The 24,220-nt window shown below is 44.0% G+C and overlaps 2 protein-coding genes across 4 annotated transcripts; both read left to right on the forward strand.

Moving 5' to 3' along the window:
• Nucleotides 1-4,522: 4,522 nt before the first annotated feature.
• Nucleotides 4,523-22,847, forward strand: LOC310786903 (leukocyte elastase inhibitor-like). 3 transcript variants are annotated; one of them, XR_014553240.1, is made up of 8 exons: nt 4,523-4,696; nt 6,459-6,647; nt 7,934-8,071; nt 8,174-8,291; nt 8,407-8,549; nt 8,759-8,926; nt 9,090-9,544; nt 22,799-22,847. XR_014553240.1 is itself a non-coding variant. In XM_083648237.1 (8 exons), the coding sequence occupies exons 1-8, from the start codon at nt 4,535-4,537 to the stop codon at nt 9,561-9,563; spliced, it is 1,320 nt and encodes a 439-aa protein (XP_083504363.1). In that variant the 5' UTR covers nt 4,523-4,534; the 3' UTR covers nt 9,564-10,513. The 3 variants fall into 3 exon arrangements, 2 of the variants coding, with proteins under 2 accessions (XP_083504363.1, XP_083504362.1); XM_083648237.1 differs by lacking the exon at nt 22,799-22,847 and adding an exon at nt 9,545-10,513 and having other exon boundaries at nt 9,090-9,472; XM_083648236.1 differs by lacking the exon at nt 22,799-22,847 and having other exon boundaries at nt 9,090-10,513.
• LOC310786902 (leukocyte elastase inhibitor-like) lies at nt 15,544-22,817 on the forward strand (the record flags this gene model as incomplete). The annotated part of the gene is made up of 7 exons (XM_083648235.1): nt 15,544-15,742; nt 16,593-16,781; nt 19,693-19,830; nt 20,773-20,890; nt 21,006-21,148; nt 21,335-21,502; nt 22,416-22,817. The coding sequence occupies exons 1-7, from the start codon at nt 15,581-15,583 to the stop codon at nt 22,815-22,817; spliced, it is 1,320 nt and encodes a 439-aa protein (XP_083504361.1). The 5' UTR covers nt 15,544-15,580.
• Nucleotides 22,848-24,220: the final 1,373 nt, after the last annotated feature.

Raw genomic sequence — 24,220 nt, forward strand, 5'->3', positions numbered from 1 at the left:
AGTGCTTCGCTAGACGGAGTGAGAAATCTGATCAAACAGGATGAGAGTCGCTGTGCGGTGCTGCTGGTCGTTCTCTTGGATCCCCCCCCGGGATTATGTAACACCTTATTTAAGGAGAGGTATGAATCATTAAGATAAAATCAGTGTTGTACACATTCAACTACATGTGGTATCCGATGAACTATTAGTACGTATTTATGCGTTCAGTCAGTCAGTCATACATACACACACGCTAGCATGCATGCACGTACGCACACACACACACACACACACACACACACACACACACACACACACACCCATGCACATGCAGACTTCCAAGCATGCATTTCACCCACCACACATGAGCACATCACTCACACTATAGAATGGTGGTTGTCAAAGTGGGGACCCCCAGGGGGTCCTCAGCAAAAAGGGATAATTTAAGTTCACTACAATACCATCCATAAGTAACACACAATGACAACATGTATGATTATTATTTGCTCATGGGTTTCATACACTTTCTGTAATCTAAAAGCACAAATCCTATCAGATATTAGATACCTATCGCGACCCTGCGACAAAATCTCAAATGGGGGGTCCGTGGTGTAATTTGTCTCAGTTTAGGTGGTTCTTGACGTGAAAAATCTTGATTAGCGCTCTGCTATAGAAGCACCGTTAGAAAAGAAGTGTCTCTGTAAGGGACAGTGGTCAGTCCAACTCTACAAACTCCCATCCAACAACTCAAAGTAATGAGGACCGGTCAGGGTTGGGATCAAGTTATATTTGATCTCTCATAAATTCATGCTCAGTACAGGTAAGCTGTTGGACCTTGGTTTTACATGGACATCCACCGACGCGTCCCGTGTTATTTTGGAACAAACAGCTCATCATATTGTATCCGTTTACCTTCTCTCATCGAAACATTTGGAATTTTTTCCATGGCAGCACCTTATTCAGACTCCTGGATCCACGGTGGTCGCGTGTATCACCGACGCGCAGGCTTTACGGGGGGATACGGGCCTTTATTTGCTTTGTCATTCGCGCTCGGGTCCGGAGCCGATCTTATAAAGCTTATAAGCCGTGTGGTCCCTGTGACTTTATAACCGTTAGGTGGGCAGAGGGGCAGAGACACGGGGGGCCCGTTAGGTGTGCAGAGGGGCAGAGAGAGACGGGGGACAGGACAGTGTCCTCCATGTCCCTGTGACTTTATAACCGTTAGGTGTACAGAGGGGCAGAGAGAGACGGGGGACAGGACAGTGTCCTCCATGTCCCTGTGACTTTATAACCGTTAGGTGTGCAGAGGGGCAGAGACACGGGGGGGGGGGCAGGACAGTGTCCTCCATGTGCCTGCTGGAGGACAGAGGTAAAATAAGTCAAACAATGTGAGATCCCCCCCTCCTGCTGTCTATGGCAAGCTGAACCGCTGCTACGCTTTGATCTCGCTCGCTCGTAAAGAAGTCAGAATAACAATGACGAGATGTAGGAAAGGTCAAGCAGATCTGGGCCAATCTCTCTCTACCTCTCTCTCTCTCTCTCTACCTCTCTCTCTCTCTCTCTCTCTCTCTCTACCTCTCTCTCTCTCTCTCTACCTCTCTCTCTCTCTCTCTACCTCTCTCTCTCTCTCTCTGGAGTGCAACATATGTCTCTCTCTCTCTATCCCTCTCTCTCTGGAGTGCAACATCTCTCTCTCTCTCTCTCTCTCTCTGTCTCTGTCTCTCTCTCTCTCTCTCTCTCTAACTCTCTCTCTCTCTTCCAATCCATTTAGGTGTTTTGGTTGCACCTGTGTTTACCCTGCCTTTTAGACACAAAATGGCTGCTGTGAAAACGACTCTTTGGTATTGAGGTAAGTTGTCATAGTTACATTCTGTGAATTACCAAAAATAAAAATAAAATAAAAAATAAAGATGTGCACACAAATAACACTCTTTACCAAAACAAAATGTGTTGGGGTCTAAGGACAGGTGTCAATGCGTGTGTAATCGTCCAGTTGAAGTCCATCCAATGGAATGTGTGTGTGCAGTTGTCTGTCCTACCGTAGCAGTTGTCCAGCAGGGAAGCAGTAGTGTGTGTCTTCTCTCATAGGTAGTTACTGCTGAGATCTCATCCTGCATCCTCTCATCCCTCCCTGGGTCCCTGGATCTAAAACTCTCCATACAAAAACCTGACAAGGTCACATATTTCTATCAATTACTACTCAGTAATCAACTACAGGCTACAGTAACAATAAAATTAGTATATTATTGCAATACAACCCATAATTCAAAACAAATTCTCATCTCTATTCTCAATTAAATGTTTACATATACACATCAACCCTGAGGAGTTGACAATTTATTTTCAGAGGCTGCAGCAGGCTCAGTTTTAAAGCCAGAGTGAAGTTTCCGGTATTATATGAAACTAGAAGACGTGACTTTCCGTGACATCTTCCGGTCCGTAAGAGAACTCCTCAGTCATTTTCTCCAGACATTTCGAAAAATCCTTATATAACGAGTTTTAAGCCTTGAACCAAGCCAACCAGCGTCCTCCTGTAATGTGAGTTGCCATAAAACATTTCACTTGGAGCAAAGACAAAAAATAAAAACGGGTGATTTATTTATTATTATTTTTGACCCCCTTCCCCCCCAACATGGCACTATCTACCAAGTCACCTGTGGATAAATCCTTTCCCTGTTCACTTGCCCCTCCTAAATGGTATGGCTGACATGGAGCATGTGGAAAGGATCAGCACCCCCTGTGGTGATAGGCTATGCTGACAGGACTGGGAAGTGGCCCTGTCAGACTAGAGATGCACACCTTGGAAAGAAGGGGACTGAGGTCGCTATGAGCGGTGTCATATGGAGGACATGGCTGGCCCACCAATATGGCTCTCTGTCAAACTAACACAACTGTCACTCAAGTTACATCTTCACTGCAGGCACACCATACAGTACATATAGACCAGCAACACAGTGGCAGGCTTGTTGAGAAAGCCATTCCTAAATCATTCCATCATTGAAGGTTGCCATAGTGCTGTGCTCATTTTACAGTATTCAGATGTATAAAGTTCATACTGATAATCCTCAAGACAGGCGAAGAGAGAGAGTGCCAGCAGCACTTCCCTATGGCTCCCTCTAGTGGAAATAGTAGGGAAGAGATTTTAAACCCACTCTGGATGTGTGTCCATAAGCTTTGTGCCTGAATTGTAATAAGCTGTCACTAGCACAAGAGCTATACATGGGAGAAAGGAGGCACAATGTGAAATGAAAAGGTAACAATCCTCAACATAACGAGGCCATTTACACCTGGCGCTAACATGCGTTTTCTGTGATCAGATTGCAATCTGATTGTATTTTATCACTTATTTACACCTGGCGTTAACATGTGTTTTCTGTGATCAGATTGCAATCAGATTGTGTTTTATCACTTGAAATGCCAGGTGTAAACACCCCCAAAACGCATTGAAGAAGGATTGCAATCTGATCGGCCAAACCACCTCCGGAGGTGGTCAGGGATGCATTGTGTACACATTGAACACAAGTGTAAATGCAATGTGTCCTCTCAATCTGGATACAGCAACTTTATGCGGATTGAGAGGACAACCATTTCTGCAATCTGATTGCAATCAGATTGCAGAAAATGCATGTTAACGCCAGGTGTAAATGGAATCAGACTGAAGTGATCAAATACAATCAGATTGCAATCTGATCACAGAAAATGCATGTTAGCGCCAGGTGTAAATGTCCTCAACACATGTGACAATTCTCATAATGTCAGAATAGGTTTATAGGCTTAAGAAAAGTGCTTACACTGCTTGCCTTGCTCAAAGAAATCACACCCAGGTGCTGAGGTAAGCGGTGCAGACATACAGACAACACTTAACCAATTTTAACTAAGAGAAGAAGAGAATTGCTCGAGTGACATCACTGATGACATCACAACTGTACACACAAAGGCACGCATAAAAGTGGTTGCACCCAATCAGCCTATATCGACCCCGGCTCATGCAACACAGGGCCAGGAGAGTGGGAGGGTCGTCGTCACAAAAGCTAAAATCTTATTAAATGGGGGTCCATGTTATTGTGCCAGTTTAGGGATCTTTGATGTGAAAAAGTGTGAGAACCGGTAGTCTAGAGACAATTAAGGTCATAATAAAATGTGAATACCTCATGTGTATCTTAGGAGGAGAGGAAAAGAGAGGGAGGACTTGGAGGATAGAGGGAGATATATGACAGAAGTCTGCAGTCCAAAGGTCACAATGAATCAGACATGTTTCTGCTATTGCAGTTGCCATGGCCACTGCTTGTGGAACTCTACTGTAAAATGAACGTGTCTTAAGACTTCAGTCTGTGAGATTGCATTGTAAAGGCTAGGTGGAGACAGGATCACTGTGACTTACAGTTAGCCTAGCTAGCCACACCTTTCTTAGCATGAGGCACAAAGGACCCCACCCAATGTTATTGTCACCTGATGGTGAGTTATCGCCCAACCATGTGCATCACCCCACCCACTAGCCTGCTCAACAGCAGTGCCAGTGACTGTTCCCACTGTGTGTCTGAATGAGAGGCAGCACATGATCCGGGACGGAAGCCTGTGTTTATCCGCTTCATCAGGACCACGCTGTTCTCCCCCAAAGATACTTTTTCTGTCTACTCGTTGTTTTTACCTTTTACTTTCGCTTCACTCGTTGGCCGTGTGCGAGCCTGTGCTTCACTCGTTGCAGGAGACAGATCAGGTAATGAACTAATATAATGGATACTTGTGTGATCCACACACTAACTACATAACATACACAGCCGCGCCTGTTCTATCCTGCTTATCCAGGGTCGTATGCTGCTTGCTTGTCCAGTTTGCCTCCAGACTGTTCTATTTTTAGATTTGATTTTTACGGAGTAACTTCCGGGTATCGCACATCGCACGTTTCAAAAACTAGACCAAAACAATTTTCACACAGATAGATGAATATATGACAGACCAAAATATATTAAGTAAATATATGTATACTGTAAGCAGCCTAGGCTAGGTAATGTCAATACGAGGGATCAGCCGAGCAGCATTTTGGGCTAATTCTGCAATCATTTCTGGGTGGCAAGTGACGTCACGCTGATTCGTCCTATCACATCGCTTATATTTTGACATTCTGAGTGAGAGCAGAAGTAGCTCAAGAGTTTGATGTAGGCTATAATATACTGTATGTATGCATGTTGTGTTAAAGTTGTGTGAACTGTCGCAGTTTTTAAAATGTAAACAGAGTTAACTGGCTAGAGTCAGCCACTCAAGCCTTGCGCCACTTGGGTTTGTTTACCAAAATGCTGCTCGGCTGATCCCTCGTATTGGAAAATGTATTTCCAGTATTAAAAGTGTATTTTGTACGACACAATGTATCTAATTTTTTTATTTTTTTATTTTTTGGATGTCAATCTCTGCATGTCTCTAAAGATATTCTCATGCATTATGTGACATGTATCTTTGATGGGGCTATTCATTGAGTGCCAATGACGTCTAAAGACGGCAAATGCGTTTTTTGACGGTGGGACGTGGATCAAAGCCTCATGCATATCCTGTAAAAATATTGGAGCTATTGAAGGTGTATAACCTATTTTACGGACCCATTAGGTGGCGACAGTGCTCTCCAGATTAGAGAAAGTTGAGGAAAAACAGCAGAAAAAGCCGTGATGAAAGAGAAACCGATGCATGAGCCAGAGCGGCACAGATTGCTCTGGCTGGAGCTAACGTTAGCTGCGAACAGCAGCCAATCCGCTCCCACAACTGAGCCCGTCTGTCTCTGCTGCGATAGTTTCTCCACACGATTAGCCGCCAGAAAAGAAAACCAAAGCCAAACCATTCTCATGAGAATGGTTTGGCTTTTCGGTGTTGCGCTGGGAGCCGGCGCACAAGGCGGAGCGCTCCGAAAATAGACTCTCTGGGTGCAGCGCACTTTGAAACGCGCAGCAGAAAGCCTAGAATCGGACGCAGCTTCATCCCAGCTCACAACCGAAACCCCAGAAACGCAGACGAACTCAGCGAGCCCGATCCAGACTCCCCCGACGAGCGGCCGCCATCCGAACGTGGATCCGCAGGCAGCAGAGCCTGCCATAGCAGGCAGCAGAGACTCGCCTGACACACGCAGCAGAGCGAGCAGAGCCACCAGAGACACTCCCACGGAGGAGGAGTTTGGAGTTGAGGGGGGTGGGGGTGCTGTTTTATTGAAGGAAATTACTGTTCAGATGTTTCAGGTCAGAAAATATTAGCTTCAGAGTCAGTGATTTGCTTGAAATGCTTCATTTCACACTCACTCACTTTTTTTGCTGATGATAGAAGAGAGTCTCATCGTTCTTTGGGCGTGTTCGGTGTTTACATAGTAATATCACACAATATTCTGTGGGCCTCGAGAAATCACTGAAAACGCTCTGAAACTCTGGCACTGGGAGCATCCGTTTTCCAAAAGTGGCTGGCACTCAATGAGTTAACAATGAATGACATGTTGTGTTTTACAGGAAGACCATACATCAGCAGCCATGGCCTCCCTCAGCAGTTCAAACACAGTTTTTGCCTTGGAGCTGTTCCGCACTCTGAGCCAAGCCAACCCCGACGGGAACGTCTTCCTCTCCCCCCTGAGCATCAGCTCGGCCCTGGCCATGGTCTACCTGGGAGCTAAAGGAGACACTGCCACCCAGATAGCAAAGGTAAGCACTTTTCTCTCCATCTCTCTCACTTCTCCCATGAGTGCACCTGTTCTGTGCCTCATGTATAGCTTATAGGCCTACTAGAATAGATGACTAAGTATAATGACACCTGTACTTTGACCTCACTACCTGCCTGTTACAGAGGCAGGTGTGCCTGGGTCCAGACCTTCGAATCCACCCACTCCACAGAGTTGAGATTGGCTGCTCTTGGAAAACTGAGTGTAACGAGTTGAAAATCCAGTGTGATATCAGGCTAGAGGCAGGTAGCATGCAAGTTACAAAAGGAGAAGGTGGTTTAAAAAAGGGAAGTTGCACACATAACAATTAGGGGTGGGACAAAATATCGATACTCACGGTATCGCGATATTTCCACTTGCGATACGTTATCGATACACTGGCACCAAGTATCGATATGTTTATTTAAAAAATTTTTTTTTTAATAAACGCTAAAATATTATGCTGTGTGTGGTAGTTGAAACATAGTTTCAAGTTGACGTTTATTTATGTTTGTAGTTGAAACAAAAACATAAATACTGTAGGCTACATGAATGGAAATGTTTGATCATTAATATCTACTTTTAGAAATTATATAGGTAGGTAGGTAATATAGGTTTTCTTGTTTTAATAATAATAATAAAAAGACTTAATGTGTAACTTTTCCTCCGTGGAAAATGGTATGAGTGAGTGAGTGAACTCTGAGAGAGTTCGTGTCAATTCTGCTAATAAATACATAATACCTGCTTCTTGCCTTTTAGGGGTATTTTTTTCTTTTCAGTTACACAGATATCGTGATGTATCGTAGGTTAAATTTCTTCCAATATATCGATTATCGCAGAATCGCTGTATCGTGATAATATCGTTATCAAGGGCCAAGTATCGTGACCATATCGTATCATGAGTTACTCCACGATTCCCACCCCTAATAACAATGGATTCAATCTACCTCTGAAAGTCTGATTCTATGGAGCTTCCTTCAAGCTCACTGTAATCTCCTTGCCCTCTTGCTTTCACCATCACCATCTGTAATAGACCCTTTTCACAGGGGCCATTTTGTGTCAAAAAGGCAGGGTAAAAGTGCAACAGGTGCAAGCAAAACCGTAATGAGGGTTTCCAAATTCCAATCATAGAAGTTTGAAACCCTCATTAGTGTTTTGCTTGCACCTGTGTTTACCCTGCCTTTTCAACACAAAATGGCCCCCCGTGAGAAGGGTCTATATACCGTCCACCCACAATTCTTTGTTTGAGGAAGATGGATAATGAACTGTGTTGCTCTGCATTGCATACAGGCTCTCTCATTCAGCTTGGATAAGGACGTCCACACAGCCTTCCAGACGCTCAGTGCTGATGTCAACTCGCCATCTGCCTCATACATCCTCAAACTAGCCAACCGCCTTTACGGAGAAGAGACCTTCAACTTCCTCCCGGTGAGTTTTTTTTTCTTTTCTTTTCCACCCAGTCTGCTCATCGCGAAAGATACGGTCCCCTCTGAACGTGTGGATTCATAAGACGTCCGCTATTTCCCACAGGACTTCCTAAAAGCCACACAGAAGTTCTACCATGCGGACATGAAGGCTGTCAACTTCATGGGCGCTCCAGAGGAGTGCAGAGTGGACATCAACACCTGGGTGGAGCAGCAGACTGAGAGTAAGAATAGCCAGCTTATCCAGACACAAAATGGCCTCCTGTCACGTGTACAGCAGGAAAAGGTTCCGTGTGAGTCGGTGTTCAGTGGCCAGTTTGTCTGTCTGTTTCCTTTCAGATAAGATCAAAGATCTGCTGAAGCCAGGCACGGTCAGTACGATGACGAGAATGGCTCTGGTCAATGCCATCTACTTCAAAGGAAACTGGATGAACCGCTTTGCTGTTGCGAACACCAAAGAGATGCCCTTTAAACTCAACCAGGTGACAACTAAGTTGAAGACTGCAGATTTGTCGAATACAAAGTGTACGAGTTGTTGGACACAAGAGAGATCATGTCCTCACATAGGAATCGTTTGATTCACCAGATATGGACGACTTTAGTTTGAAAAAGAAACGTCCTACTAGATAGAGATTCAGCGCCTTCTACCAAGGTCAGATCTCCTGATTGTCTGTGTTTCCATGTGTGCCAGAATGAGACCAAGCCAGTGCAGATGATGTACCAGATGGAGAAGCTGCCCTTCAACTACGTCCCTGACTACAGCCTGCAAATCCTGGAGCTGCCCTATGTGGAGAAGGAGCTCAGCATGTTCGTCCTGCTGCCTGAGGAGTCCGCCGACGGCTCTGACCCTCTGCTCAAGGTACGCAATGAACAGCCGCCTGCTTCTTCTGCTTTGTGTCGTTTCGTATGTCTCTCTACCCTGTTTAACTCAAAATACGTCACAACAAGGAAGTCACAGTCTGTGCAAAATTATGTTTCAGCGCAACTTTACACTTTGTGTGTGTTTGTGTGTGATACTCTAGCTAGAGAAGGAGTTAACCCAGAAGAAGCTGGGTAAGTGGACCAACAACATGGACACCAGCTCAGAAATCCGAGTCCACCTGCCCAAGTTTAAGCTGGAGGAGCAGTATGAGCTGAACGAGCCTCTGGGCAAACTGGGCATGACGGACGTATTCTGCGCGGGCAAGGCCGACCTGTCTGGAATGAATGGCGAGGGCGGACTCTTCCTGTCTACGGTGGCCCACAAGGCCTTTGTGGAGGTGAACGAGGAGGGGACGGAGGCAGCTGCAGCCACAGCTGGCTTGGCAAACTTCTGCATGATGAGGGGGGAAGACTTCACAGCAGACCACCCCTTCCTCTTCTTCATAAGGCACAACAAGACCAAGTCCATCCTCTTCCTCGGCAGGTTCTCCTCTCCTCAGTAGAGACACCAGCACAGCAGGTTCTCCTCTCCTCAGTAGAGACACCGGCACAGCAGGTTCTCCTCTCCTCAGTAGAGACACCGGCACAGGAAGGACTAGGTTGAATTCAAATTATGCATTATGCTTTGTTCACCAGATTATACACAGTAAACATTTTGCTATCTACATTGCTGTGTACTGTACATTATGATATACATTGTGGATATACTGTACCTAGCCCCCAATAATGATGAGATTCACTCAAGCTGGGTCATTTAGCATCTGTCTTCAGAAATGTAGCTGTGCCTTTGCTTTTGTCCACTAGATTGCAGTGAGAACTGTCAATGCTGTGTTTTGAGACATAATACAGTAGGCCTACAGTTTAATGGCTAAGGGCCTAACATTTATCAGAGAAAGAAGACAAAACATTAAAACAGATTTGATTAATATTTATTTCATGGCTAGTTCAAAGAACATTTTGAAACACATTCCAATGTGTCTACGTTCTGGTCTGCATCAGGGAATAGCACACCTGTTCTTCATGCAGCTTTGGATAAAGCCTTGGAAATGTGCTCATCATGGCAGCTTTTACTTTGAAAATTATTGGCCGGATGTGTAATTTTTCACATCAAGGACCCTTAATTGAGTCCATACAAGGGCCGCTCGCTGACTCAAAAGAGAATGTTTTATTTATTTATTGTGGGATATGATTTTGTCCAGGATCACATGACCGGGTGCAGGTAACTTGCAGTGGTTCTAAAACTTTTTCATGTCAAGGAGGTGGTAGTTCTATCCAGGCTATTCGATCACACTGGTAAGACTTTATTTCTTTTGGAAAAAGTACATTTGCAAGACTGTGCACACTGTAATATTGCTGAAAATACTGAACACGTATTGCACTGTGATAAATATGAAGAAATGGTAAGCTTACAATAAAGGATGAGAGAGGCTGGGCGAGGATGGGATTTGAAAGGGATATTAGTGTAGCAGACTGTTCTGTATAGTACTTTTATTTTGACGAGTAAATTAATGGCAGCAGGTCCCAACCAGAAGCGGTGTCCGTGTCATTATTTCACCACTAAACTAGAACGACGGCAACGCGGACGTATGCCTCCGCCATTAGTTCATTCTTGAGTCCAAATCGCCATTTGAGGCAAATTGGAAGAAATTCCATCAAGGCGCTCCTGTGATGTTGCGTTACAGAGCTTGGAAATTGGGTGTGTGAGGTCACAGTGACCTTGAACTTTGACCACCAAAATGTAATCAGTTAATCCTTGAGTCCAAGTGGATGTTTGAGGCAAATCAGAAGAAAGAGATCTTGGATCTCAAGTAATTTTCCTGGTCAAAGGTTCAAGATACAATGCTTCAGCATGCGCTGGGACGCGTCATCAGTGATGTTAACTGGGGTCGTAAGGTGTTTCGGGTCTATCGAACATCATACACCCTCGCCCAGTAGACCCAGCCGAGGCCAATTAAGACCCCGACCCTCGTCCCAGAAGCAGCCGCTCATGGATCAGCCTTCCTACTCTGTCTGCAGTGTTGCCCGCGGAAGGGTTGATCATGCCCAATCCGCTGCAATAGAGCTAGTGCTACACCGCAGCATTGAAAGACCCTTCGGTGCATGGAGGGCTAAGGCTCTGTGGGTTTCTCCCGGCCGCGCTCCTCCTTCGTCTCACCAGACCCTCCAAAAGGCAATCCTACTATGCCGTACCATCATGGCGTACCATGGACAGAGAGGATGCCTCAAGGAGGCCTGTGCGCTGCAAAAAAAATAAAGGTTAAAAAAAGAATAATAATAATTCTATCAAGCCGTTCTTGAGATATTGCGTTAACCAACTTGGGAATGGCGTTCGTGAGGTCATAGTGACCTTGAAGTTTGACCACCAAAATGTAATCAGTTCATCCTTGAGGCCAAGTTAATGTTTGAGGCAAATTTGATGAAATTCCGTCAAGGCATTCCTGAGATATGGCCTTAACAAGCTTGAAAATGGCGTTGGAGAGGTCCCAGTGACCTTGACCTTTGATCACCAAAATGTAATCCATTCATGCTTGCGGCCAAGTCGACGTTTGAGCCAAATTGGCAGAAATTCCATCAAGCCGTTCTTGAGATATCACTTTAACGAACTTGGGAATGGCATTCGTGAGGTCACAGTGACCTTGACCTTTGACCACGAAAATCGAATCAGTTCATCCTTGAGTCCAAGTCGATGTTTGAGGCAAATTTGATGAAACTCCGTCAAGGCATTTCTGAGATGTTGCGCTAACAAGCTTGAAAATGGTGTTCGAGAGGTCACAGTGACCTTGACCTTTGACCTTTGACCATCAAAATCGAATCAGTTCATCCTTGAGGCCAAGTCGATGTTTGAGACAAGTTTGATTAAATTCCGTCAAGGCATTCCTGAGATATCGCGTTAACAAGCTTGAAAATGGCGTTTGAGAGGTCACAGTGACCTTGACCTTTGACCTTTGACCACCAAAATCTAATCAGATCATCCTTGAGTCTAAGTCAATGTTTGAGGCAAATTTGATGAAATTCCGTCAAGGCATTCCTGAGATATCGCGTTAACAAGCTTGAAAATGGCGTTCGAGAGGTCACAGTGACCTTGACCTTTGACCACCAAAATCTAATCAGATCATCCTTGAGTCTAAGTGGATGTTTAAGGCAAATTTGATGAAATTCCGTCAAGGCGTTCCTCAGATATCGCGTTAACGAACCTCGTACGGACGGACGTACGGCCGCAGGGCAGGCGAGCCTGAATTGAGCGCGCGTAACCCGCGAGATGCCTAGTATATATATATTTATATTACACACACACACACACACACACACACACACACACACACACACACACACACACACACACACACACAATTTTACATTTTAAAGTAAAAATATATCAATCTGGTGCACTTTGAGATCAAAATGAAGAGACTGGATCTATGAAGAAAGCTTAATCAATTTATTAGATTCACTCTTCTTCTTCTTCTTCTTCTGTATGTGTGTGTTTGAATGTTTGAAGTACAATTGTTTTCTGTGTGTGTGTGAGAGAGAGAGAGAGAGAGAGAGAGAGAGAGAGAGAGAGAGAGAGAGAGAGAGAGAGAGAGAGAGAGAGTGTGTGTTTGAAGTACCGTACATTTGCTGAAATAAAGTTCTCAATTTTCTCACTTGCTGTGTGAGAATGAGACGGTCATGTCTCATTTACTGAGGTGCATTGTATGAGAATTGTGTGGAAGAGTTTGCTAGTTCTAGTGCTACCCCTTTGTACATTGTGGCTGTGGCTGACAAAAGTTAACAATAAATAATGTTATTAGGAATAAATGCATGACTCGACACACATATACATTAGACACACAGTGGAATGAGTTTAGAGACTACTGTACATCACCCCACTGCAATGCAGGCTTTCATCATCTAGTTACATTCATTAATATCCATAATTACACTGCTAAGTTTCATGTCTAGATATCGATATCCGATAATTGTGCAGCCCTTTATCTGGCTCTATTTAAAAGTTCAACTGAAATCGGAATAAAATAATTTTGAAATCTGTTTAGTCTGCAGCGTGGGACTCTGAACCTCCTCCCAGAGGGCAGTAGTAACTCATACTCAGCATGTAAGACATGGGAGGGATCAGAAACTATTCTATTGGCTTGCCTTAGACTGACTTGCACTGACATCAACACTCCACCAGAGGGTTTGATACAACTCGGGTGTTCGCAGTTACCATTTCTCTGAAGAAGATCTATATACAAAATTGAGTACGTGGGCTCTGTTTCAAGTTCTGTGTTCGGCCACAGCTACAGTATGCCATAAAGAGCACCCGTGCGGGTGACCTGATGGAGCCGGATTTTTTTTAATTAGGTGCAGATGAATTGCCCTAATGATGATTGCCCTAAGGCTGAGGCTGTAGTTCAGTGATGATGTCATCAGTGATGATGTCATCAGTGAATCACATACCATGTTTCCCCTCACCGTCACATGACTTTAGTGAGTGAGTGTAGTTAAAGGAACACTCTGCCCATTTTCAACCAGCTTTGTATCATTAGAACATCAGTAGTATATCAGAAAACTGTAAACGGTTTTGAAGTCTGTCATTTAATTTGACAGTTATTGAGTGTTAAAGTGTGGACCAGTGACATCACTGGTCCACACTAACTCAAATTAATAACTCATTAACTCAAATCAACTCTCAATAACTGTCAAACTAGATGAATGATGAATAGTTTGACAGTTATTGAGAGTTGATTTGAGTTAATGAGTTATTAATTTGAGTTAGTGTGGACCAGTGATGTCACTGGTCCACACTTTAACACTCAATAACTGTCAAATTAAATGACAGACTTCAAAACCGTTTACAGTTTTCTGATATACTACTGATGTTCTAATGATACAAAGCTGGTTGAAAATGGGCAGAGTGTTCCTTTAAGAGGACTGACCTTCCAGGCAGATAGGGGGGTGGCGATTTCTGTTCCAGCCATCACGCTGCGGCGGCGTCTCTTGGCCTCGACTGGAGCGTTTTCGTCCCTGCGGCATAAAGGACGATTGGCTGGGGGACGGGACACCGCTGGCCTGGGCCTGTAGGGGCAGCAGGACACCACTGGCCTGGGCCTGTAGGGGCAGCAGGACACCACTGGCCTGGGCATGTAGGGGCAGCAGGACACCACTGGCCTGGGCATGTAGGGGCAGCAGCGGATCTCAGGCTGATGAAGAGGGGGGGAAATGGAATTCAAATTAATGACACCAATTTACATTTTATGCCTTCAGTTGACACCCTTATACAAAGTGACTAACAATTAGATTGAGAAAAATATCTGAATAATGCAGGCAGCAAGTAGCATAAAGCCTAATGTTTTCGAGTTCTGTTAGGATAAAGACTCGGGGTGAAGGACACAACATTTGTATCTCTTGAGGGGCATCCTTGTACATTTAAGAGCAGAAATTAATTTAGGCTCACCTGCCAAAGACTGGCACACTAGAGTTTACCGGCTAGGAATAGAAGGTGTGGTCTAGCTAGAAAACCACGTAGGAGGAGCACATTTGAAACTTGTAATGTAGGGATAGATGTCTACAATTATTATCAAGCTGCTGAAGTTGCATTCCTTTGCTCTGAAAGAAATGAATAAAAATGTGTTTCTTATTCCTTCCTGTGAAGGCAGGTGTTGACGTACCATGAGGGCCAGTGCTGAGTTTGGGCTGCGGGGCAACAGCCGAGTCTCTGCTGTTGAAGGAGCGCATGCATAATGAAAGAGCGATGGGTTTCAGGACACCTGAGGGACATACAGTATATAAACATCAAGATTAAGGCTTTCTTATCATCTGAATTCTGCTGCAAGTATAACAAACTTCATCAACGAATAAGTGAGTGAGTTTATGTTCATTAACAATAATACCTGATGCACAAAATGACATAATGGTAAGAGGCAGCACAGCATATTTCCATGAAAAATGCACATCATCACCAGGCCGAAACTGTTTGTCCAAATAAATGTTGTCCACGGGAGCTATCTAAAATTACTTGGAGGATAGAAGGAGTTATATGACAGAAGTCTGCACTGCAGTCCAACGGTCACAATGAATCAGACATGTTTCTGCTCTTGCAGTTGCCAAGGCCACTGCTTGTGGAACTTTACTGTAAAATTAACTTGTCTTAAGACTTCAGTCTGTGAGATTGCATTGTAAAGGCTAGGTGGAGACAGGATCACTGTGATTTACAGTTAGCTTAGCTAGCCACACCTTTCTTAGCATGAGGCACAAAGGAACACATTTGTCCAAACCTGCTCACTCCAGAGACTGTCAAATTTGCCAAGTGATTCTCAATTCGTTCAATTCTCTTTTTGATATCAAGGACCCTTTTAGTCCACATAGGTGGACCCAGAGTGCTATCTAGGCTGCTACACCAATTACATTCCAGCTAGCAGTGAGCTAATCCATCCATTTAAATTGAAGCTCTGCAACTATATCTATAGTAACTATGATCTATCGCCCGGGTCACTCACCCCACCCAATGTTATTGTCAGTCAGCTGACGGTGAGTTATCACCCCACCCACTAGCCTGCTCAACAGCAGTGCCAGTGACTGACTGTTCCCAGTGTGTCTGAATGAGAGGCAGCACATGATCCGGGACAGAAGCCTGTGTTTATCCGCTTCATCAGGACCACGCTGTTCTCCCCCAAAGATACTTTTTCTGTCTACTCGTTGTTTTTACCTTTTACTTTCGCTTCACTCGTTGGCCGTGTGCGAGCCTGTGCTTCACTCGTTGCAGGAGACAGATCAGGTAATGAACTAATATAATGGATAGTTCGTTGTGTGATCCACACACTAACTACATAACAGCCGCGCCTGTTCTATCCTGCTTATCCAGGGTCGTATGCTGCTTGCTTGTCCAGTTTGCCTCCAGACTGTTCTATTTTTAGATTTGATTTTTAGAAGTAACTTCCCGGTATCGCACATCGCACGTTTCAAAAACTAGGCCAAAACAAGTTTAACACAGATAGCCTATTCATCTAGGCCCTAGATGAATATATGACAGAACAAAATATATCAAGTAAATATATGTATACTGTAAGCAGCCTAGGCTAGGTAAAGTCAATACGAGGGATCAGCCGAGCAGCATTTTGGGCTAATTCTGCAATCATTTCTGGGTGGCAAGTGACGTCACGCTGATTCGTCCTATCACATCGCTTATATTTTGACATTCTGAGTGAGAGCAGAAGTAGCTCAAGAGTTTGATGTAGGCTATAATATACTGTATGTATGCATGTTGTGTTAAAGTTGTGTGAACTGTCGCAGTTTTTAAAATGTAAACAGAGTTAACTGGCTTGAGTGGCTGGCTAGAGTCAGCCACTCAAGCCTTGCGCCACTTGGGCTCCATAGGGTTCCATTGCCGTTGCCACCCAGTGACGCGGTTTGTTTACCAAAATGCTGCTCGGCTGATCCCTCGTATTGGAAAATGTATTTCCAGTATTAAAAGTGTATTTTGTACAACACAATGTATCTCATTCATTTATTTATTTATTTTTTGGATGTCAATGTCTGCATGTATCTAAAGATATTCTCATGCATTATGTGAAATGTATCTTTGTATGGGGCTATTACCAATATGAATGACATGTTGTGTTTTACAGGAAGACCATACATCAGCAGCCATGGCCTCCCTCAGCAGTTCAAACACAGTTTTTGCCTTGGAGCTGTTCCGCACTCTGAGCCAAGCCAACCCCGACGGGAACGTCTTCCTCTCCCCCCTGAGCATCAGCTCGGCCCTGGCCATGGTCTACCTGGGAGCTAAAGGAGACACTGCCACCCAGATGGCAAAGGTAAGCACTTTTCTCTCCATCTCTCTCACTTCTCCCATGAGTGCACCTGTTCTGTGCCTCATGTATAGCTTATAGGCCTACTAGAATAGATGACTAAGTATAATGACACCTGTACTTTGACCTCACTACCTGCCTGTTACAGAGGCAGGTGTGCCTGGGTCCAGACCTTCGAATCCACCCACTCCACAGAGTTGAGATTGGCTGCTCTTGGAAAACTGAGTGTAACGAGTTGAAAATCCAGTGTGATATCAGGCTAGAGGCAGGTAGCATGCAAGTTACAAAAGGAGAAGGTGGTTTAAAAAAAGGGAAGTTGCACACATAACAATGGATTCAATCTACCTCTGAAAGTCTGATTCTATGGAGCTTGGTAAATGGTAAATGGCATGTAAATATAGCGCTTTTATCCAAATCGCTTTACAGTCAGTAGGTACATTCACCCATTCACACACCGATGGCGGCAGGTTACCACGCAGGGTGCTGGCACACCAACGGGAGCAATTTGGGGTTCAGTGTCTTGCCCAAGGACACTTCGACATGCAGACTGGAGGAGCCGGGAATCGAACCACCGACCTCTTTTATCCAAAGCGATTAGTGGACAACCCGCTCTACCTCCTGAGCTACAGCCGCCCGAAGCTTCCTTCAAGCTCACTGTAATCTCCTTGCCTTCTTGCTTTCACCCCCATCTTCACCATCTATACCACAATTATTTATTTTAGGAAGAATGATAAAGAACTCTGTTGCTCTGCATTGCGTCCAGGCCCTCTCATTCAGCTTGGATTCATTATGGTTAGCTTGATACAATTGCGTTAACTTGAAGGCAAAATCTTCCTACCTCCGGTCTTGTTCTGGCTAATTATGTTAGCTTGATGCAATTCCAGAGGCTGGAAAAACAACAACCAAGCACTGAGCAGGAAACGGATTTCACAATTGAAATGAACGTGAATTGTAGACCCAGGCCTACATGTTAGTCAGCTAGGGACACCAACTGATTCAATTTAAGGTCACTCACCGTCTTCACTATTCTAACCATAAGTTGCACAGGATCTATCCGTCTGTCTCACCACTGTCAGGTGTCGTGTGTCGGAGAGCAGTCTGTCTCACGCTTTCGGGTCCTGCCCTTCACTGACCAGATTTTGGGCCAAGGTATTTGATTGCCACTCTTAATATTATTGATGTGCGAATTAATCGCATGAAAAAAACGCTCCCGATGTGTAAGGACCGTAAGGCCTACAAAATAACCCTTCAGCCAGAGGCAGAACTCACCATCCTCGGCTGCTCAGAGTCCTCTTTGGACTTCCCTACGCCTGTGCAACAGTCTCTGACACAGGGGACTATCATTGCCAAGAAACTCATCCTGCAGGAGTGGAAGTCCCCCTCTTCACCCTCTTTTCAGCTGTGGCTGACGGATATGCTCTCTGTTATACGGATGAAGAGACTCCGATTCCTGAGGACCGGCTCACTTGGGAGATTTCTGGTTGTTTGGGACCCGTTCCTGGCCTACCTCGACAAGGTCAGGGGCGATGGGTGATTCACCCGGCTGGTCTCCCATAGACCCCCCCCCCCTCGCACAGGATCCCACGCATTATATGTATGTATATATATATATATATATATATATATATATATATATATATATATATATTAGGGGTGTCACGATACACTCAGTTCACGATACGATACGTATCACGATACTGGGTTCACGATAACGATACGATACGATACGATTTTAACAATATTTTTTTAAACTTGAATAATGACAATATATGACTGGAAAAGTAGTATTTTATTTGAAATGCACAAATACAAAACATGCTGTTGTGGGAAATTGTTATTACAATAACAACTAGAAAAAACATGAGATTGGAGATAAGGTTTATCTTGAAATAGAATGAGTTACACTGTCACTTAGATTTACTTTGAACTAAAAGGTTTCTCAGCAGTATAAATTCTCATTATGCATCTTCAGTTTTTCTTCAAACTCAAACAACAAGACTTTTCTTAGTCTATTTTTTATGCATCTTCAGTTTTCCCTGTCAAGTAAACAGTTTTGCCAGAAACTCAATTGAATGGTTTCTCTCCTGCATAACTTCTCATGTGTCTCTTCAGAGACTTGTTCAACTGAACTACTTTCCACACATTGAACTTCAACAAACAAAGACGTTTCTTTGTCTATTTTTGAAAAAGAAAAAAAAAATTGCGATATGAGATTTCATCTCAACGATACATATCGTGACGTTTACTATCGCAAAATTTCGTGGGACGATATATTGTGACACCCCTAATATATATATATATATATATATATATATATATATATATATATATATATATATATATATCATACATACATACATACATACATACATATATGGTTATGGCATACGTGAAAAGGTAGGGAATATACCAGTCTGCATCCCCCCCCTCAATGTGTGAATGCACACATTGTTGGGTGAAGGTGTGTTTGAAGAGAATAGATGACTCTGTAATGACAGCAGGACTTTGACCTCACTACCTGCCTGTGTTCCAGAGGCAGGTAGCATGCATGCTACAAAAGGAGAAGGTTGTAAAAAATAAAGGAGGAAGTTGGATTCAATCTACCTCTGAAAGTCTGATTTTATGGAGCTTCATTCAAGCTCACTGTAATCTCCTTGCCCTCTTGCTTTCACCATTACCGTCTGTAATAGACCCTTTTCACGGGGGCCATTTTTTGTCAAAAAGGCAGGGTAAACACAGGTCCAAATTCCAATCATAGAAGTTTGAAACCCTCATTAGTGTTTTGCTTGCACCTGTGTTTACCCTGCCTTTTCAACACAAAATGGCCCCCCGTGAGAAGGGTCTATATACCGTCCACCCACAATTCTTTGTTTGAGGAAGATGGATAATGAACTGTGTTGCTCTGCATTGCATACAGGCTCTCTCATTCAGCTTGGATAAGGACGTCCACACAGCCTTCCAGACGCTCAGTGCTGATGTCAACTCGCCATCTGCCTCATACATCCTCAAACTAGCCAACCGCCTTTACGGAGAAGAGACCTTCAACTTCCTCCCGGTGAGTTTTTTTTTCTTTTCTTTTCTTTTCCACCCAGTCTGCTCATCACGAAAGATACGGTCCCTCGGAATTAGGCCTGCATGATATGAGGAAAATCTGCGATGTGCGATAACATTGTTCAATATAGCGATGACGACACGACTTGCGATAAATAAATAAATATTAAAGTATGTATATAGCTATACAGTTCCTATGTCTTTCTGCTTTAATAAGCAGGCCACGAGACTCCTTAACATATACAAATAGTGTAGTAGCCATACTGTACCGCACTGCAGCTGCTACCATCATGTATGACTAATGTTCAATAGTATGTTAATTAGGCATATGCTATTTGCACCTAACAGAATGTTACTATGGTTAATTATGTTTAATTATGTTTAAAGTATGTTCATGCCATTTGCACATATGTGCCACTGTCTGTGGCGTGTCTTACTGCTTTATTGCTTGTTGCCTCTTGTTTTTAATTATTTTTTATTTTATTTTTGCACTATGTTGTAACGGAGTCTACAGCACAAGAATTTCACACGTGATACTTGTACTACGGAGTGACAATAAAAATCTTGAATCTTGAATCTTGAATCTTAATGCTAACATAGACCCCAAACATAGCCTATGCCCACTGAATAAAGAAATGAAATACACACTGACTCTAGCTGAAACTACACACAGCGTGTTTGGGCTTTGGCAGAGGGGCGGAGCGCACTGTTGCAAGGGAAAGGTGTGCGCTGGATTTACAACACAAGACAAAATGATCAGATGCTGAGTGGGAATGCATGATGCATGTAAATAAAACCACTTTTGTTATTCATTGCGTTTCAGGCAGTCTTTGCGATGTGTTTATTGCGCATGTTCATATTGCGATGACGATGAAAATACGATTAATTGTGCATCCCTCCCTACTCTGAATGTGTGGATTCATAAGACGTCCGCTATTTCACACAGGACTTCCTAAAAGCCACACAGAAGTTCTACCATGCGGACATGAAGGCTGTCAACTTCATGGGCGCTCCAGAGGAGTGCAGAGTGGACATCAACACCTGGGTGGAGCAGCAGACTGAGAGTAAGAATAGCCAGCTTATCCAGACACAAAATGGCCTCCTGTCACGTGTACAGCAGGAAAAGGTTCCGTGTGAGTCGGTGTTCAGTGGCCGGTTTGTCTGTCCGTTTCCTTTCAGATAAGATCAAAGATCTGCTGAAGCCAGGCACGGTCAGTACGATGACGAGAATGGCTCTGGTCAATGCCATCTACTTCAAAGGAACCTGGATGAACCGCTTTGCTGTGGCGAACACCAAAGAGATGCCCTTTAAACTCAACCAGGTGACAACTAAGTTGAAGACTGCAGATTTGTTGATGAATACAAAGTGTATGAGTTGAGTTGAGTTGAGTTTGAGTCACCAGATATGGACGACTTTAGTTTGAAAAAGAAACGTCCTGCTAGATACAGATTCAGCGCATTCTACCAAGCTCAGATCTCCTGATTGTCTGTGTTTCCATGTGTGCCAGAATGAGACCAAGCCAGTGCAGATGATGTACCAGATGAAGAAGCTGCCCTTCAACTACGTCCCTGACTACAGCCTGCAAATCCTGGAGCTGCCCTATGTGGAGAAGGAGCTCAGCATGTTCGTCCTGCTGCCTGAGGAGTCCGCCGACGGCTCTGACCCTCTGCTCAAGGTACATGTTGTTTCTAACATCTGCCCAGCTAAGTGTAAAGTCAAGGATTATAGTATTGTAAAGAGCTGATGTGGACCCGATTTTGAAGCACAACCTCTTATGACTAGCTGAATACCCGTGCAGTGTAACTGATTCTGATGCCCGTTGGAGCACACAATCACTGGCTATTTAGTCAGGCCTCGCTCATAGAGTTGGCATGCAGCCTCCCCCCTCTCTCTTCCCAGAGGGTTTTCATAGTCCACTTCCCTGGCTGATTCCAACGCCACTCAGCTGTGCTCCTCCACTTACTGTAGGTGAGCTCCACCAGTAGCTAATGAATGGAGCTCTCCATGGTGCTGAACCTGTGTTGACTCATTTTGGCTACTAATTTAGCCTTTTTTGCCAATTTAATTGGCCCTAATTACCTAATTCAAAAATCTGACACCGTTAGCTCACCCACAGGGTGAGCTTACACTTCCCGATAGATTCAGCGCGATCGCACATACAGTGGCATAGCTGTGGCCGAACACACTCACTCACACACACACACACACACACACGCACACACACACACACACACACACACACACTGCATTCTTATTATATGATATGAGGTAGAGAGCTTGTGTTTGTAACATAGACCAATTTTGAAACGTGACTGGTAAGGTGTCAGATTTGTCTGGTAAAATACTATATATAATATAATATATTATTTAGCAAATTGCTGTCTCCACTCTCCCTCTGCAGGGCAAGGCACTCGACTCGCCTCGCATTCAGTCAGTCCCTCGTCCCACACACCCCCACTTTTTCAACGGTCAAATCAAACTCCTCCAAACGCAATGTCCTGCCTCTCTACCCTGTCTGTCACAGTCTGTGCAAAATGGTGTTTCAGCTCAACTTTACACTTTGTGTGTGTTTGTGTGTGATACTCTAGCTAGAGAAGGAGTTAACCCAGGAGAAGCTGGATGAGTGGACCAACAACATGGACACCAGCTCAGAAATCCTAGTCCACCTGCCCAAGTTTAAGCTGGAGGAGCAGTATGAGCTGAACGAGCCTCTGGGCAAACTGGGCATGACGGACGTATTCTGCGCGGGCAAGGCCGACCTGTCTGGAATGAATGACGAGGGAGGACTCTTCCTGTCTACGGTGGCCCACAAGGCCTTTGTGGAGGTGAACGAGGAGGGGACGGAGGCGGCTGCAGCCACAGCTGGCTTGGTAACCTTCTGCATGCTGAGGGAGGAACACTTCACAGCAGACCACCCCTTCCTCTTCTTCATAAGGCACAACAAGACCAAGTCCATCCTCTTCCTCGGCAGGTTCTCCTCTCCTCAGTAGAGACACCGGCACAGCAGGTTCTCCTCTCCTCAGTAGAGACACCAGCACAGGAAGGACTAGGTTGAAATCAAATTATGCATGTTTTCTGAAAAAATACCTAGGAAATGCTTTGTTCACCATATTGTACGCAGTAAACATTTTGCTATCTACATTGCTGTGTACTGTACATTATGATTGACATTGTGGATATACTGTACCTAGCCCCCAATAATTACGAGATTCACTCAAGCTGGGTCATTTAGCATCTGTCTTCAGAAATGTAGCTGTGCCTTTGCTTTTGTCCACTAGATTGCAGTGAGAACTGTCAATGCTGTGTTTTGAGACATAATACAGTAGGCCTACAGTTTAATGGCTATGGGCCCAACATCTATCAGAGAAAGAAGACAAAACATTCAAACAGATTTTATTAATATTTATTTCATGGCTAGTTCAAAGGAGGTGAATCAAAACAGAGGCCCTTGGGCCGGTTGCACAAAGCACCTTTTCCTTAGAGTCCGAGTTAAGGTGTCCATCAAATAAACTTGGTTGCACAGAACACCCTTAAATCTTCTCCTTTTGGTTAAACATTTGAAGGAAAACATAAGCACAAGATTTAAGGCTGTGACTCTAAGGAAAATCTTAACTTTAGGTGCTTTGTGCAACCGGCCCCTGGATTCAAGCCCCTGTTTGCCAGAAGCTATGCTGCTGAAGTGCCCTTGAGCCACACACTTAGTCTGCAGTTACTCACAGAATAAAATATATTATTTCAGTATGGTGGTTCTGTCGGGTCAAAGGGACAGTGTTTTGTGAAGGTAAGCTACATTATCATCTTTTATCTAAAAAGGTACCCTAATGACCAGTTACTGTATATATCTTGTACATTGTAACATTTGAACCTAGGTGCAACACGGAGAGGCACAGGAAATCATTCCTGCCTGTGGCCATTGGTCTATTTAATGCCTCTCTTAAAAGAGCACCTAGGAGAGGAGTTAGCCGATAGGCTAACTGAAAAAAAAGTGCCTGGCTGAGCCACGTGTAATGTATAGGGCAAGCCGAATAATATATGTTCAGTGTGCAATAAAGACAATTGGCACGTAAGGTATTACGGTACTTACTCTTCGTATTTGCTTACTTAGACGTAGACGTACTCCACTATTTTGCTCCTATCGCATTTAATATTGTTTACCCCATGCTATGTTGTGTTCTTCTTCTTATTCTGCTTATTTTATTATCGCATTACTACTGTGTATTTTATTTTATGCTATGTGTGTTATGTGAGCGAGCTACTGTAACTTGTCCCAATTTCCAAAATCATTAAAGTCTTTCTGATTCTGATTCTGATTCTGATTCTGGAACCTTGTAGTAGCCTACTGAGCTACATTTTTATATCAAAAATGTATTTAGACTTGAATAGAATTTAACTT

The sequence above is a fragment of the Poromitra crassiceps genome (assembly GCF_964638095.1).
Source record: "Poromitra crassiceps genome assembly, chromosome: 12".
Classification (NCBI taxonomy): Eukaryota; Metazoa; Chordata; class Actinopteri; order Beryciformes; family Melamphaidae; genus Poromitra; species Poromitra crassiceps.

What these genes read in the sequence shown, in the direction of transcription:
- LOC310786903 (XM_083648236.1), top strand. Translation starts at nt 4,535, where the DNA reads ATGATCCGGGACGGAAGCCTGTGTTTATCCGCTTCATCAGGACCACGC. An exon ending in CTGCCACCCAGATAGCAAAG is followed by an intron (nt 6,648 to 7,933) that starts GTAAGCACTTTT and finishes CATTGCATACAG; the next exon opens with GCTCTCTCATTCAGCTTGGA. An exon ending in AGACCTTCAACTTCCTCCCG is followed by an intron (nt 8,072 to 8,173) that starts GTGAGTTTTTTT and finishes TATTTCCCACAG; the next exon opens with GACTTCCTAAAAGCCACACA.